Source organism: Bidens hawaiensis, unplaced genomic scaffold, assembly GCF_021521415.1.
Source record: "Bidens hawaiensis isolate Kalapana, Puna unplaced genomic scaffold, B.hawaiensis_p1.1 tig00001575_1, whole genome shotgun sequence".
In the NCBI taxonomy this organism is placed as follows: domain Eukaryota; kingdom Viridiplantae; phylum Streptophyta; class Magnoliopsida; order Asterales; family Asteraceae; genus Bidens; species Bidens hawaiensis.
Window position 1 is genome coordinate 3050628 of NW_027491088.1, and position 18510 is coordinate 3069137.

Consider the following 18510-nt stretch of genomic DNA (forward strand, 5'->3'; position numbering starts at 1 on the left):
CTCGGTTTGGTTCTGCTCGAATATTTGTAATTTATTTTATATATAATTATATATGAACAAATATATAAATATAGAGACAAAACACATAAATATAAGCTTACAATTATTTTAACCTCTTTAAATTTTTCCTAGTCCGTAAATTTTATAGTTTTATTTGTTCGCTTCAAGTTTTTAGAATACTATAAGTTTGTTTACATGATCATTATATCTCACTTCAAACTTATTTTTCATAAAAATTTACAATCTATTACACGGTTGTCTAAAAAATACTAATTTTATTTATAAAATATATAATTTACAACCTTCAAACTTGTTTATTATTAAAAGTTTTAAAGTGAAAAATAAATAAATAATGCTTGAAATCGCTCAATGTTCGATCGAAAAATGCTCAATTCGATTTTAGCTCATTTCGGTTTTCGCTCGGTTCGAATTTCAACCGTTCGGTTCGGTTGTAAACGAGCCAAACAACGAGCAAGCCTTCGCTCGGTTCGGCTCGGCTCGTGAACAACCCTAGTTTTCAGCCTGGTCCAGACTAGAACAAGTTATAACTGCACAAACACAAACAACTAAACTTCATGTTGTGCTTTCATACTTGTTCGACCATACTACATGGTAGAGGTGCAAGCCTTTTCGACGAAAGATTTTGGGTTCAATAACAAACAAGGAGGAAATATGGTGCAAGTTGTAAAGACCAATACTTTGTCTAGTTCATACCCTAAATTTTATGGGAAACAAAAGTAATCCCTCATTTTCGGGGTTGGACTTTTATCACATATCCCATATTATAATATGGTTGTGAGTACAAGAGTATTATCAAAATAGTTATAAATATATATGCGGAATCGGATGTGGAGGAATTATAAAAAATAAATATATTTTGTGGATAATTTTAGTTAAACTATATGGATGAGAATGAGATTCCATTGTGAGAGCTCTAACCCCATTGTTAAATTTTCGGGAAAATGATCAAAAACCAATTATATATATACGTTATTAGTTTTGCTTAAAACTTTTTGGTTATTTATTTCTTAAGTTATCATGTCTTTGACGATGGATCTTAAATCCCTTTCGTGTTTCACAAAACATGCGATTATAGAAGTACAAGAACTTAACGACACAATGCCAAACACATACGAGACACTTAAACTGAAACGTGTACAATAATAAAGAGGAGATAGAAAAACAAGTAATGTAGGATTGTCAAACACCGCAATACGTCTTGAGAGCAGACTGGGCTCGTTGACCAGCCTCGGTGTAGTAAAACTGGAGGAACTCAACATGATCGAATGGTTTGAAGATTAAAGGGTGTTCTTCGTCCACGACCTCTGGTGGGGCTTTAACCAGATAACCAGCCTTCGGTATTGAAAACAATCCCAGAGAATACCTTGCATCGTCTCCACTCATCATCACTCGATGATAAGGCGAATGCAGTCGTCCATTCGTCCATGCCTACAATTATAAATTACAATCAGAATATTAGTCCCAATATAACAAAAAAAAACTTTGTGTTATGAGTAAAACATACATAGAGCGAATCACCAATCATGACAATGAAAGAATTTGGTGATGGTTGAACTTTGATCCAATCTCCGGATTTGGTTTGCACCTCCAACCCGTCAACTTGATTTTGATGTAGAATTGTGACAATGTTTTTGTCTGTATGAGAATTGAGTCCGAGTTTGGACTCACTTGTTTCAGGTCCTTTGTATTTCATGACCCGAAGCAGATAATTTGTGGAACCCATATGCTCATCCATATATTTTTCTAATCCCAAACTCTCTAACACCATAGTTCTCACCATTTGGTCTAGTTTTGATAGTTTCTCTGAGAACTCTTGTACTGTTTTGCTGTGACAAACCAAATGTTGGGAAGTTAAGTGACAAAATAGGATTTAAATAATAACAATGCTTGGGAAATTTTCACATATCACAAAATCAGTCATTTTTTTAAACAACTCACACACTTATGTCATACACTCTTAAACAATTAATAATGTAATTTATTTTCCATGCGACTATCTAAACCGTAATTTGTAGAAAACCATTGAAAGCAAGATTTAACTTGGGACCTCTGCTAGATGGGAATAACTAACGAAATAAATTAGATACCTAAATATTGGGTTGCCTTCGGGCCACAAGATTTTGGTGAAGTCTTCAACCTTATCAATAACGGGTGCGTCTTCAATACCCATGCTTTCGTAGAGTGGCACCATTGGGTACTGTCCGACGTAGCCATGAAAGGGCTTAGTGGAACGGTTTTTGAGTTTGGTTTGCAAAGGCAGATCAAAAAGTTCCTGCAATGCATCAAACACGGATGTTTGAAGCTCAGGTGGGATGTTGGAAAACCTTGCTTCGAAGCAACCAAATTCTTCAAGGGCTCGGTGGACTTGGGGTTTCGTTAAATTCCACTCAGTCGTTTTTGTGTTTTGGTCTAAATACGTGAAATCGATGAAAGGAAGTTTAATTGTACTCTCCGAACCCATAACTACAAGGTTGTAAGTTTGTAACACTTCCAGCCAATAACATATATAGACAGCTTAAATAGATGGTGATTTCCTCTAATATTTTATATTCAATTTTTACAATTTCTAGGCAATAATATTAATTCATCTATAATTTAGCATATTCATTGTCAATGTCATCTGGTGATATATTATAAGAAGATCAAGTACTTTGATTGCATATCATTTGATATTGATGTTTCAAAAATATAATAAAATATTTAATCATAAATTGTCTTCTTTTTTACGAACGATAATCATAAAATGTCTTGACGTACCAAATTTGATTCCATGTAATTAAAATAATGCATAGTTCTCACATTTTTTGTCTTTTTACATGTATTTATGTATTTATTATGTGATTGTGCAATAATTTTCATGTTTATTAATATGTCGTACAAACGATATATATTACTTAGTAATACAAATTTAGTCGATATTGTGGATGCATATGCTATTGATAATTTCTACAACTGGTAGATAAATAACAAATTGAACAAATTGAATAATAAATAATTATTGTACATTTTAGACCGGCTATCAGTAACAGGATGTCCATGACATGTATGTGATAGTCGACCAAGGAGTTCAAGTATCACTTATCGTGTGAGGGTATTGTCTGCTTATTTACGGTAATGATAAGATACCGGCACACGCTATAGTAACTGTGATGAAAAAAACAAAATAAGCTAAAAGGATATTGGCACGTGTTGGGTTCAATGGTTATTAATATATGAAATTAAACTTAAATGGAAAGAGTATATTGTTAGTTTAGAAACAAATTGCGAAAATAACTTTTATTTACATTACCGGCCGGTCCACCTCTCTATAACCTCTTCCCTACACTCTTGATATAATACGTTTGTTTAGGATGTGATGGTGGTTCTTGATGATTGTTTGTTGTACGTGTGTTTGTGTGTGTGTTTGTATATTTTGATTCATCAAACAAAGTATTATATTCTAGAAAACTATTTCAATTTTGATCAAGGCCTTTCACACCTTTGTTTTTAGTTCGATTATATCTGTTGAAAAATACATTTCTAAATAAGAGGTTACGAATTAAAACATTTTTTTTAATAAATGACGTTTTAACCATCTTTTAATATACACAAGACTGCAAGAGAAAGGAAAACGATATAAGATATATTGTCATTCAAAAAACAAAATAATTTTAAACGTTTAATGTCAATTTACTATGTCATGAAGCAATATGTCTTGATTCAGTTTTGATGGTGCTCAAACTGTTTTAAATTAAAATTTTGTCTAGTAGTCTCCGATGGTATCATAACTATTAAAAAGTACAAAGAAACGATAGCAACATTAAAAAACTTGACTAGTTGACTCTCAATTATTGGTTTTTGCGAAATAACATACGATCACCGCTTTAAAATCACATTCTTTTTTTCGTTATTTTCCAAATAGATTTGTTTTTACATTTGTCCAAACACACTCGTATTCATGATAATTGATATCCTATATAAATTGCATCAAAAACTTATATTACACACATAACTTTTTTTATGGCTCTCATCTAAGTTAAGTTATATTGGAAACCTATCAAAACTATATAAAACCATGGCATATAACTTAGATGTCTAAAAGTCTTATATTCACTTTATCATATATAAAATCTAAATATTTTCTTTGTTATAATCTACTTTCTATGATATAAGAAAAACAACAAATGAAACATAATTAGCATCGACAAATTAACTTAGGTAGTTTTTGGAATTAGTCAAATTCATGTGTTACATGTTCCCTCGATTAATCAGTTACCAAATATATTCACCAAAGGATTTATGCTCGCAACTTTCTCTTGATTTCAAATTCAATTTAATTATTCGTGAACCCTCCGCGTGGACTGCAACCGCAAGGTTGTGTTAGGTATTACTAAAATTGCCTACAATGATATTGTAGTATTTTGTATTAGTATAAGGTGTCAATTTTAATTACTTATTTTACCTTGTACAATACACTATTTATAGTTATATGGTGACATATAAACAAAATTCCTTATAAGGGATTTTCATAAACTCAAATTGTAATACTCGCTCAATCGCTCATTTCTCTTTAAACTGTAAGGATATCCACAATGGTTGTGAAAAACGGCCCATCACCTCACCGTCACATAAATACGGGGGCTTTTTATAGTTTTATGTGTATTGCTTTCTGGCCCTTGTAATGATTAAATAGCATTTAAATTTAATAAATAAATGAAAATTATTAAAAGAAAAGTATGTGATTGCTTGTGTTAATTAAACACAAAGATTGATCCCATATGGTATGTGGGCGACTTCATCGCCCAAAAAACGGCAACAAGGGCAACACGCCATTTACACTATCGTCGTAGTGGTCTTAGTTTCCGAGCCTTTTTGTGGTGGGTGGGGGGGGGGGGGAGAGCCCCATCACGGATAATAAAAAAATGATTTTTCTTTCTTTCAAATCTCTACTCTCCAACTTCACATGAAATATAAAATGCTCTCTTGTATGTTTATGTTTTTTTTCCTCAAACAAATATGATGAAATAAAACTTGATTACAAGATGTACTTCTATGTTGAATATGATAAAGCCATGTAACTTAACGACGGTTCAATTACTAATTGAGTACGTAGACATGGAAACATATATTACAAACAAGAAAACATTACGAAAGAAAATCAATCACAGAGAACATTCATTTTTTCTTAAACACATGAGGTATGACACACTTGATGTTACACAAAATATTTGCAACATATAGAAACCCAAACACACACACACACACACACACACACACACACAGAGTATCCACAAGACATTGTCCACCATCAGGGGCGGACCTACATAGGTCCCATCGGGGTCCCGGGACACCAATGTTTTTTAAAAAATACTTAGAGACGGTATACTAAATTTTGTAAGGACCCCATAAAAATTAATACTTGGAACCCATACTATTAAGGCTAAACTGGTCTAGTGGAAATTCCCTTGTTTTTCTTTGAGAGGTTGCAGGTTCAAGCCTCTCCATACTCAGTTTTTGTTGTTTTTTATATCATAGTCAATATTAGTTATTTAGTTGGGGTATTTGTGTTTTTTGTAGTTTCTCTCATATAGTCATTATCACCATCCAACATATATAATAACAACATGGGTTTTACATATTCTTTTATTAATTATCTTATGTATGTATATTATAATTAATAATTTATTTGTGTAAGAGTTAGTTTTTCATGTCTTGATTATTTATGTAAGACCATATATATATATATATATATAGCTTATGTTTATGTTTTTCGAGTATGAATAAAAATGAATTAAAAATGTATGTTCTATCTAGTTTCTAATCTAGATTCTTTCTACTTACTCGTTTCCAATGACACCATATTTCCGTGTTTTATTATGTTACTCGTCTCGACCCGACCCGAATAACGACCGACCTGAAAATTTTGTAAACCGAAAAAGTTGGGACCCCGTCGACAAAAAATCCTGGGTCCGCCACTGTCCACCATCCCTTGAAGTAGATAGATATTTAAACACCACAAAAGTCTTTTAGTATGTTTTGTGACTTCCTACCGGTTTCTGTGTCATAGAAATTCAGGAGATCAACATGATTAAATGGCTTGAATTGAAGAGGGTGTTCATCATCCACAAACACATCTAGCACTTGGACCTTGTTACTCAAGAATGAGAGTGTATCTTGTTTTTCTCCCATTCTTGTCCAAGGTAACTTTGTGGTTTGGTGAAAGCACCTTGTTACTCCAAGCCTGTTACACCAAGAACATGCATGCACTTAAAATTTACAACTCAATAAAATTTGATCAATCCTTTTTTATGTCGTTAAGGTGGAGAACTGAACCAAGAAAAATTTGACTACGTACATTAAACTAGACCTACTAATAATCCTAGAGTCGTAAAAAAAAGTAGATCATCACCTTGCAAGCATCGCCTGCCATGACCACAAACGACGATGGAGGGAATTCAACAGAAATCCATTCATCATCTCTTGATCTTATTTCCAAACCTGAAACCTGATTCTGGTGAAGTATGGTCAAGAAGCTTTTGTCCGTATGAGAAGGAAGTGCCATTGTGGTCTCGTTCATCTCGGGTGCTCGGTATTTTAGATACCAGAGAAGATATGTCGTTGAGTTGATATGAGACTCACTATGCTTCTCTACACCATAGCTTTCAAACAACAACCTTATTACCATATGTTCTAGTTTTGCCACTGCCCTTGAAAACCACAAGGAAGTTTCACTACAAAATAAAAAACAAAATACTAAAGTTAGCAAAACCGGTCCTAAGGATTCAAGTGTCCTATACAAGCAAAAAGAAGGCTTTAGGCTCTAACAAATTATATATAAACTATTTTTTTAAACAACGATTAACATATATATCAAAATGTAAGTATTACTTATGTGGTTTTAGTGATTTATATAGATGGCTCAATAAGTTTTTCGGTTTTATATTTTAATATATGTATACATAAAAAAAGTATATATAAATTTAGTGTCTCCGGATAAAACGTGCCCAGGACGGGAGTCCAGCTCACCCTTACATGGGGCCAGCCCTCAAAGTTAGTATATGGTGACACATAATGGTGTTTGTGCTTAATTACCTGAAGGAGGGATTCCCTTTTGGCCACATGATATCTGTGAAACTTTGTACACCATCAAGCTCGGTTGCATAGTCAATTCCTAAGCCTTCATGAAGAGGAACAAAGGGAATTTGCCCTACGTATCCATGGTAAGGCTTTTCGACAATGTTTTTCATCTTTGTTTCAGTAGGGAGATCAAACAACTCATCTGCGGCTTGAAACACGGACTCTTCAAGCTTGGAAGAAACTCCATCATAGAGTGCTATGAAACATCCATGGTTTTCAAGGGCAACCTTGATATCATTACATGTGGAAGACCAAGCACTTGAACCAGGCTTTAGGTTTTCATTTGTGAAGTCTACAACAAGAAGTTTAGGCAATGTTAGTGAACCCATGCTTTAGTTTGTTAAGGTTGTAGTAATGGGAAATTAGTGTTTGCTTATGATGTGTGTGGTGGTGGGTTGGTGACTTTATATAGCCCTAGATTATAATGTTATAACATAAAGATACACAATATTACAATTTACAACCACAAATATGTGAAGGTCCCTTAATTGGATGCCTTCTATGATCCCTTTTAGGGATTTTCACATAATAGCGGTAGCCCCTTGCATGACTTTCCTGATAGGAAGTTGTGGTTCCGATTCTTGCTTGGAGTATTTTATTTCAGGTTGAGCCATGGGGTTTTCTTAATTGTGGATTTCCTCTTGTGTAGGTGAGCTGGGTCACCATGTTTTGTTTGGCGGAAGTGTGGTCCATTTACCAGGGTGATCCCAGGTGTTCGAGTCTTTACTATTCAATATATATATATATATATATAAACAAAAAATAAGCTCACCAAAATAAAACATGAACCAATCCTAATAACCCTTATATGAAAATCAATCAAAATAAACAAATTGTAAACTATAAGATAAACACATTCATCTTAACCCATATATAACTAATGATTATCTTCTAACTAGATATCTAAATAAATTATCGTAATTAACAAAGGGGTTGCTTGGCAATCTTGTGTTGAACTATTAGGAAGTTTGGTTGATTAGGATGTAGTCTCTGAATGTGTCAACATGTTTCCGTGATGTCTTTTAAATGAACCGTACACATTTTACCTCTGACTATGAAATAATCCCTCATACATACTAAAGCAATCTGACACTTGTAATCGAACTAAAACACTTCCTCGACACCAAACTTCACAATGTGTTATTGTGTTCACCCGTTTCACATTGTTTCATACGTGAACAAACTAGATTATCCCAAAGTACACTTTGAAGGCAGCTAATCAATATAATAATCGCACCTTTACCTGATCTTTTTGTCCCCTTTTTACACTCTAGACAAGCATAAGGTACAACGTCACAATCAAATGGATTATTTTTGTTTAATTATATTTAAATTATTATAGTTTTCAAAAGTGTACATTAACCGCATATATAGGATCACACGGATATATAGTTCTTTTATGTTGGATGAGTAAATAAAAATATAGATAAAGGCAATGGCTCCTACGAATAATAATCGAAGTCTTGTCCTTTTGATGGTGAGTTAATTAACATGTCATTTCAAAGATAATAATTGAACCATTAAATATTTTGAATGTCTTAATTTGGTTTTTGATTGATATCATAGATCGATATATGTTTTGGTTTAAACAATGCCATGATAATATTTTGTCTTAATTTCATATGTATTTTTATACATTATAAGATTGTCTATTATTTTTTTAACTTATCAAAGTGCATTGACTATTCAAAAAAGGTTTATAACAAAGTTTTGTAGATGCAAATTGCTTCTATTTAATTCTATATAAGCAAAGTTTGTGAAGACAACCATTATTGTTTACCTAGCTCTAGTTTTCCTACTTTTGGTTACGTGTTACTGGTTCAAGTTTAACAATTTTTTAATTTAAAAAAACTGCAGTTTTACTCTTTTTGTAACATCATAAATCCGATAAAAATAATTGAAATATTAAATTCCATTTTATATTAAATATTCCACAGTGGTGTGTCGAAATGTATTTGTTTATTGGGTGTTTGGCTGAGCTTCTAAAAGTTGCTTATTTACTTTTATAAAAACAAAAGCACTTTAAAAAAACTCAAATTTGGAGCTTTTGAAGATTTAAAATAAAACTTTACCAAACATCTTTTATTTTTCAAGAAGCAAATAAATAATTTTTAGAAGCTCAGCCAAACACCCCCTAAAATACTTTGAGATCTGAACGAAATTGTAGTAAATGTCAGATCAAGGTTTGAGTAAAAATGAACTTTGGGGTTAAACGCTTAAACTCACTTAGTTAGAAGTTGAATGACTAATTGTGGTGAAAGTGAAACTTCATTAAAATCTACACAAACACATCCAACCTTGACCTTTTTGAATTACCAAAACAATAACCTTAACTTTTTTGCTTCTGTACCAGGTACCAACTCTTCATATTCTGCATCAACCCTCCTTAATTGACCAACTTTGGTGAACAGCCTACTCGTTCTTAACAAGTCTGATGGTTTAAGCCAATTCATGTTGTTTCATTACAATGTCCGCTTTAATGTTTTGGAATTTAAATATATACCTTATGAATAAATATATATCCACCATCGCGTACCTCAATTTTGTGAACTCAACCTACGTTTTTTCGCTTTTCTTATTTCACAATTCGTGATATATAAATTTACAACTTGTAAACTTAAATAAATTTGATTTTAATTTAAACACGAGTTGATTTTATTCCGTTCATGTATTACATGATTAGTAACTTAGCTACTTATATGTGCTTATCGTACTACTTTCTTTATTGCTAGATCAAAACATTTTTAAAACTTAATTGATTTTTTTATATAACGGTCCCCTATAAACCATCCTTTATCAACCTAACCTAAAATGGTCCCGATAATTTACAAATACGCCATGATGATGTATGTTTAACATGATACTAAAAAGTCTTGACCCTTTCAAATTTTCACATAACAACTTGTAAAAGTTTTAGCTCAAGTTTTAAACGAGACATAAAATGATCAATTTTTACTTAAGTCGGTTCAGTTATGTGGATAATTAATAGTTAGGCTCCACATGCAAGTTGTGCACGAGTTGATCATATCCAACTTTTATTGTGATCTAGCTCGTTTCTCATATTGACATAATTATAATTTATATACACCTCGATAACTTTGACTTTATACAATATTAGATCGCAAAATTCTCGTCCTTGACTTAAATAAGAATTTCCTTTCACTTATTACGGACAATGTGAACTCTGGGTAGGCATGACTCATCTAAAAGCTACGTGATTCTTATTTTAATGATAATCGTCCTATTTCAATTTGATTGGAACATACCCTTGAATTGTTACATTTTTTTATATAATAAACAAGTACACGATTGTCACCATCGTTGAGATTGGATATTGAGAATATTATTAAACAACGTGAATTGAACATGATCTTCGTTTCGCCAACCACAAATATTTTTTAAAAAAAAATTAGCAAAGATTAATAACACAAAAAAAAAAAAAGTTAAAAACCTAGTATTTGAAAGTGGTTTTCACGAGTTTTAATCCTAGTGATTTTTATTTGAACTCACGTATATATATATATATATGTCAAACGCATAAAGAAAACATGTGCAAATTACACAAAATGCTACCAAGAAAACTATGACTATATCAACTTTATTGTTTCTAAACGGTATCAAATAGACAAATACCATAATGAAGACATGTTGTTGCTAATGAATTCGTTACTGTGTTAACTTACATCGTTATAACAATGGACAACTCAACATTATTGATAGAAGGTTATAAAAACATTTCAAATGACTTACACAAAATTTTGAACAATCAAGACCTAACCATGGTTGTATAGACGTTAAGGTTCATTTACGAATCAAGTTTGAATCGTGACAACGCGCAAGGTCTTTAACTTGTTTTATTAATGATATAAGGACACTAATACAATCAACTGAATAAGTGAGGAAACAGAAAAAATAAACTTTTAAAATTTTTGTAACTCCATATCTTGCTGTTAAGAAGCTACAAGAAAGTATTGAACATTTTTTACTCGATCGTTACCAAATAAGTTATAACTTATATATTATTATGAAATAATGACATTAAAACATCAACTACAAATAATTAAACTTAAATAATTAATTAATTTCCTATCAGTATATAATTTAATTTTCAGTCTTCCTCATCAAGTTTTTTGTTCGTAGTCCACCGTCTAATGATACCTTTTTCTTCATCCTCAGTCTCTTGCATGTTTCTGTAAACATCCTGTAAATTCAAGGTTATATTTTGTCATCAGATAGGTGGTAATTGGTAAAAGAGTGACACTTAACTCGTGTTTAATTTGTTGTGGGTCTTTATATTAACTTTATTAGATTGTAAATATATTGGTTGAACTTAATTGACACATTATACGAACTATTAATATTACAATTTGAGAGTCTTTATATTAACTATATTATGCGAAGTGCTAGTTGGGTTAAGTGTAAGGCATGGGATCGAGATGTACTAGGATTCAAAGCATGCATGTCATAAGAATTTTGTAGGAATCTTATGGGATCTCGGTTCGATTCTAGAAAGTGCATGCCACTAATATGGGAGAACACCAACATTCTAAGATTTGAACTTGGGAAAAATTTACTAGTAAATACCATCCGTTGTGGCTTAACTAGCAAGAGCACAACGTCATTATCACGTAGGCGGTTTGCTTTTACTAACTCGTTCTGTAGCAAGTGTGTTATGGTTTAACTAAATATTAAAATGACAAAAATAAAATAAAAAAAAACTATGATTGGTTGAAATGGGGTGGAGCCCAAACTCAAAAATTTCTTGTGAACATTAAGCGGGTAGCCAATGACGTGGTGTGCTAGTTAAAGCAAGCCTAGGTGGCATATTAACACCCACTTGTTAAACCATAGGGCAACTTGTTGTGGCCAGCTACACTGTGTCGGGTCGCTAAAGACTAGGCATTAAGGGGCGTCTGTTAGCCGGGTAATAGGGCTTTCTTTAAGGAAATGGTGGAACCACCTCCAAATAATCAGTCATGTTTTTCTTTCTTTTATTTAATGTCTAGTTACTGAAATTGGAGAAAGAGATACGAACGGAAAGGAATAACCAATCGATGAAAGAACATGAAACCATTCTGTTTCAATAGAGGTACGAGAAAGGGTTGGGGGCAATGAAGTAGGTGAAGCGGTTGGATAATGATTGGTGAACCGGCAGATCCGTTTGCAACTCCTTTGGAAATATTACCCGAATGGTATTTCTTTCCCGTATTTCAAATACTTCGTACAGTACCCAATAAATTATTGGGTGTTCTGTTAATGGTATCAGTACCCGCGGGATTATTAACAGTACCCTTTTTAGAGAATGTTAATAAATTCCAAAATCCATTTCGTCGTCCAGTAGCGACAACCGTATTTTTGATTGGTACTGCAGTGGCCCTTAACCATAACGTATGAGCTAACAAGTGGATTAGTTAAAGCCATATTGCCTACGTAACAGTATCGTAGAGCCTTAACTAACTAGCGAACCCGTTTTCACAACAAGCCAAACAAATGGCCTAAAAACACAAGTAAAAACTTAAAGTACATGGTTTAGAAGCGTACTCCCAAGGGACGAACCCCACAAGCATCCAATCTCCATTCTTGTCTTCATATATTGGTATGTACTCGCCCTCATCACCTGTTTTTATCATCAAGAGTAAAAAATTAACTAATTGTCATGATACTGCTTAATCATTTCAAACTTTTTGATTTATACATAACAATTTGACCTAAGACCCTGGGGTATATTTTAACGTCCAAAATGTTAATGTTGACTTGACATAGATCAATGAGTGGGACATCACTCTCTTCATGGGTAAACTGGTGTTAAAGCACACGGGGTTAAGTATTAACGGACTTTAAAATCATCTTCACTTACATACGATAATTTAAAAATTGTTTTAAGTTAAATTGAGAAGGGTTAAGTTGGGTTAAACCATTTTATTTAGGTTAGATGGAGTAAAAATGGATAAAGTGGATGATATGGCTCCTATGCGGAGTTAAAGGGGCATGAATATATACCTCATGGCCTAACTCGTAATATGTCAATATGTTCACTCATGGGTTGTAGATTTAAATTGTCAAAAAATACCAAAATAGGGCGAGTGGACTAAACTTATTACAAGAAGTAGCCCAAGAAAAAGAAGTATTAGCGTATAGGCTACAAATTAGGTGTCTAAGTGTATTTCAAAGCTGTGTGAGACAATGTGCTTAATTAGACTCTAAAGGTGTCTAAGAATTAGAATATCTGCTATGTATAAAAGTATAAAAGCGTATTTCAAGGTTATATGGCAGTGTGTATGAGGCAATAGTTGTTCCCCCCGATCAAAACAGACAATATTATGGTGTGACAGTTAGATGAACTATTACAGTATCGGCAATAAACGTGTTTGAGCGTATTTCAATGTTGTATGGGGTATGCTTAGGCTCTAGTCTCTAGATCTCCCTATTGAAGTTTAGTGTTTATGTTCGTAAGGCTATTTTCTTTTGCCTATTTTTATAAAAAGTTTAGTCCACTTAAAAATTTTAAAGCCAGTAACCCTAGCAAGTTCATATCATGGGACAATACAAGAGACAGAAACCCTACCAATGCCAAAGAGGTTCCCAAGAGCGATAACGAAATCCGAATACCCTTTGAAGCCATTAATATCGATCTTGCGAAGAAAAGGCGCACCATCCATGCTCACCTTCACGTACATTTTAACTATGGTTTTCTTTCTATATGAACAAACCGGTGGCCAGCCCACTACAACTTCCATATTTCTATTTTTCCCACCACCGTCAACCTCCTCTCCACCGCCAACAATATCCCGAAACTCCCTCTTTTTATCTTTCTTCTCACCATCACCACTTGGCCACCCGAGCCGGAGCTCAGTGATCTCAAGCCCATATTGATCATCTTCTGTTGCCATGTTAGTACTTTCTACAACTTAATTATTATTAGTGTTATATGTTTCTTTTATAATATAAAGAAGCAATGAGTGTATGTGTTATGAACAATATTGTTTGTCATATATATGTGTGTAATGAGAAGTTGAAAAAGAAGACACGAAACGAGTAGTGGGAGGAAATCATGTTAGATGTCGGTCTAATGAGTTGCAATTGTGGGGTTGGATGTAAGTTGGGTGGGAGTGGGGTGGGGTGGATGGGGTAGGGTAGAGAGTGTAGTGATATTCTATATGTATTACAAAATTGACAGTCCAATGGCTGAAACTTAGAATATTTATGGTCTTAGGTTCGAAAGTTTTCTTACAGTGGTGAATTTCTTTTTGATAATGTTCTTGGGTGAGTTATGCATATATAGAGTGTCAAAACCGGTATGTACAATTGATATCATGACTCGGAAAAACTCACTCTGGTATAAACGATGTTTAAGAGAAATAGGACACTTAAAAACCCGACAAAGATATAAAAAGATGGTTGGATGTGAGGCAAGATCGTAGGGTTAGTAGAAGATATTCTTGGTAATTGACTTATTTCACGGTTTCAATTGTAGCCGTGTGATGTGGGTTTGTGGGGACAAACCATGTGGTTTTTGCCTTGTCATAGAGAGAGGAGCTTGGACCAAATCATACCTATTTATTCCACACCAATGATCATTTGATTAAAAAATATATATAATAATTAGTATCTTTTAATTTATTTGATCTTGTATTATTTTTTGTTATGATCGTAGGAAGTTTAATATATAAATTAACAATTGAAGATTTTTTGATGTCACTAAACCAAAACCTATATGTTGATACTCTTGCCCTACTATGCCTGTGATGTTGCATTTAGATTAATAGGGTAATAATAGATTTTTGTTAATTAGTTGGACAAAAATTATGATTAATCATGACATATGAGTTTTCTCTAAATTTGTTATTATTTTCAGCTTAGTATTAGTAAATATTATCTTGAATATAAAACTAAAGAAAATAATTACAAAAATAGATTTACTATTAACAATAACTACAAATAGTTATCTGACAAACCCTTGAGGTCATATTAATAGATATGATAATACATACGGGAGACTTTAGGTAGACAACCTATCAAGATTATATATTGGTGAGAATAGAAGATTAGATTAACTTGTTTTAATGAATTTTGTTACAATTGGTAATTTTGTTCATTACATATTCATTTGGATTTGTTGATAGAGCTAAATTTCTAATAAATTTTCCATCTAACATGTCATGCACATCTTTATAAGTGAAAATAAGAGAAAATTATCCAAACAAGTTAAATGCCAAATAAGCTAGTTAGTTAAGGAAGGTTCAAAATTTTCTAGCGCATTAAACCTTCAAAGTACTACAAGTCCATAAAAACAACCAATCAAATCAATACACGTGCAAACGTCAGCTACTTGAGTTTTAGCTACTAGCTAATGCTTAGCCTTTGCTTCTAGACGCCGGCTAAGGCTTAGCCCCCTGTTTACACTTGTACTAATTTGATTGATTTACTCAAGAACGCCTGACCCGTTCAAGCCAAAATTGTCCATAAATTCTACCTAAACTGGCTCAAAAATTCTTAGGCTAAATCTTAACTCACGAATTTCGTTTTAGGTTCTTATCCATCAATGAGCTTAAACCGCCAAGTTCCTAATAACATCCACCCATGGAATATGAAGTCCATGACACACTAGCATGATGGAAAATGGTGTACTTGAGATAATAGTGGGATTTCATTTTCACATTGCGTGTGAAGACTTCGTCTTCTTGTTATTCAACCGACAACTTAAATTTTTGTGTGTGTGTGTTAGGGGGGGAGGGTTGACTTTGAATGTTAATTTCAATTATTCTTTAAATGTGATTTTTAGAGTTTTTTAGAGTTTAAATGCGTGACTTTTGGAATCAAATTATTGGAATAGGTCGGATAATAATTTCACCTTGATAAATATTGCAAAGTTGATACAATTTTTTTGTTTATTCAATATCAAAAGTATTACCAAAATCTGAAAATCAAACACGAATAGGCAAATCCGTTAGTGATATAAATTTACCTCTAAAGTCTCTTTTTAAAGCATCACAATTTTTTCAGAAGTAAAATTTTAGATTTTATTTGGTCATGCGAAATTGTAAATTACTTTAGACATTTATGAGGAAATGAGGCGTATTTTATTTAATTTAATTGAAATTGAACAATAACACCTAAGTATCAAACAATATTGAAGCACAGGGGCAATTAGGGTTTTTGGCACAAGCGGGAATGATTTGGGAATGAAAGATCATGGGTTATAACACTTACATAGTGGATCCATATATTTGAAGTCGGATCGGGTGAAACCCGCACATAAACCTGAGAAGATACCCATACTAGCTAGCGTATGACTACATGTGTTCATTATTCGAATTAGAATAAAAATCTCATGTAGCACAAGTGAATGTGGCATGTCAATGTAAAGGTATAATATTTCTTAGTGTTCCCCGTGTGTAACTTGTTGCATGGTTTATCTATGATACAAGAAGTCAATGTAATATCGGTACATGGAAAATAGACTAGTGGATATTATAAAGGTTTAAGTACATAACTTATTTTTTTTTCCTTTTGTTGTTCTTTCTTTGTCACAAATAATATATTATTTACACCTAAACTTCATCTACTAAGTTACATTCTACAAGTTACTAGGATAGAAATCACAACAATAGTGAATATGAAATAGCTTAACTAGAACAACGAGACTCACTTCTTCATATTTTCTAATTCTGCTAGAAAAGAAAAATGGAGTGTAGTTTGACACTGTCGAAGTGCGCTTCTTGTAAATTGTCTAACTCTGACGATGCTTCTCTTCATAAGAGGCTAGTGGCATGGTTTCATGGTGATAATCTTACAGGGTAAATTTATCTTTAAAACTTATGAAGAAAAACTTTTTATCATTAAGTGTATATATAATAAGGTTCGTTTTAAAATCTTAATATTTGTGTTTTGATTCTAACATGGTGCGATTCATTTTCATTACTCTCATTCCAAGACCTTACAAAGTTATTATCATGGTGCTTTAGAATAACTCTTTGCAAATAATATCATTAGTTGTTTGACATTCTCTCCTCCATATGTAACATTCAGCCTCTTGTATCACCAATATTGTTTATTTTTCTCACAAAGCGCTCACTGATTTGTTTTTGGTTTCCCATGAGGTCGTCCATCCACTACTATGACCTAAGCACGCTTAATTATGAAGTTGTCCTCTCATCCACTAACCTTAAGCGTGCTGGTGATTTAAGAGGCATGAATGACATTCCTTATGAGCCAAGAAGTTTATGTTCACGACCAATATGGAATTTATCTCGAATGATACATTGGTGCATATTAATCTTCCTTGTATCATGAATGTCACACACATTCATCAAATGTCTTGAGGTGCCTCTAATTCTAAACGCAATCATTATAAAGCGCAAAAAGGAAAAGTGGGATTATATTCTTCAAAGTTGACTTTAAGACACAAGACACATTTGACTCCATAAATTGATGTTTATTGGACTCAATTATTATGCAAATTGGTTTTAGTAACCGATGTGGAAATTGTTAAAAGGTCGTCCAAGCACATGGGTTGGTCTAGATGAAAATTTCGATAATATACTAATTACTATAAGTAATAGATAAACATACTATGAGCATGGGACTACTATATGTGCATGTTAAGTCTTTTCTTTTGGACTTATTTACCTTCATAAAACTAGCCACTAATGTGACTTATCATCCACACCCACGAACCCATTTAGCGATCGCTTCCTTCACCCAACCGCTCTAATGTTAAGTACTATCCACCTCATCATTGTCGAAACACACACAATTTGCATATCCCAAACATACAACATATCATATGCAAGCACAAATCAAGACAACACACATAACTCAACATATTAGATGTGATGTTTGAGGTAAAGATGGTGATGATGGCTATAACAAGGTTGTGTGCGAGAGAGTGTGTTTAATCCACCAAAGTGCGTACATTGTATTTTTGTATAATAATAGTAACAACAAGAATAACATCAACTTAAATGATTTGAACAGCCATAATAATGTTTTAACACTAATTAAGAACTTTTACTTGATTAATAATTTAGTTTTATGTTAAGAAAGAAGCACGCATGTAAATTTCTTGACTGGCATGTTGAAAGGAAGATCAATACTCAGACAACTGACATTTTGATCTTTTGATGGTGGGATGGAAACGTGTGTGTATCAGGGGTTTCCCCTCTTGTGGGATTGGAGAGTAGTGTTTTCACGGTAGGCCATGCTGCATTAAAAGTTATTTCATGCAATGTGATCAAACACGAGAAAAAGTGTCCTAACAATCAACACATATTTATACTTTTTGCATTTGATACTTTTTTGTTTCCTTGCATATAAAGCTATGGAGTTACTTAGTCATGAACAATCATGTTATGACTCCAAGATCTACGAAAG

The 18510-nt window shown here is 33.0% G+C and overlaps 2 protein-coding genes and 1 pseudogene across 3 annotated transcripts; all 3 read right to left on the minus strand.

Annotated features, from left to right (window-relative positions):
- Window positions 1-1067: 1067 nt before the first annotated feature.
- Window positions 1068-2517, minus strand: LOC143586054 (putative 2-oxoglutarate-dependent dioxygenase AOP1). The gene is made up of 3 exons (XM_077067691.1): window positions 2109-2517; window positions 1526-1847; window positions 1068-1449 (listed from the first exon to the last, which is right to left on the minus strand). The coding sequence occupies exons 1-3, from the start codon at window positions 2480-2482 to the stop codon at window positions 1201-1203; spliced, it is 945 nt and encodes a 314-aa protein (XP_076923806.1). The 5' UTR covers window positions 2483-2517; the 3' UTR covers window positions 1068-1200.
- Window positions 2518-5982: 3465 nt separating this feature from the next.
- LOC143586064 (putative 2-oxoglutarate-dependent dioxygenase AOP1) lies at window positions 5983-7513 on the minus strand (annotated as a pseudogene). Its single transcript, XR_013144648.1, has 3 exons — window positions 7093-7513; window positions 6410-6731; window positions 5983-6241 (listed from the first exon to the last, which is right to left on the minus strand). The product of XR_013144648.1 is annotated as a putative 2-oxoglutarate-dependent dioxygenase AOP1 (transcript).
- A 3679-nt stretch (window positions 7514-11192) lies between these two features.
- LOC143586075 (auxin-induced protein AUX22-like) lies at window positions 11193-14243 on the minus strand. Its single transcript, XM_077067704.1, has 3 exons — window positions 13703-14243; window positions 12679-12754; window positions 11193-11338 (listed from the first exon to the last, which is right to left on the minus strand). The coding sequence occupies exons 1-3, from the start codon at window positions 14025-14027 to the stop codon at window positions 11239-11241; spliced, it is 501 nt and encodes a 166-aa protein (XP_076923819.1). The 5' UTR covers window positions 14028-14243; the 3' UTR covers window positions 11193-11238.
- Between the last annotated feature and the right edge of the window lie 4267 nt (window positions 14244-18510).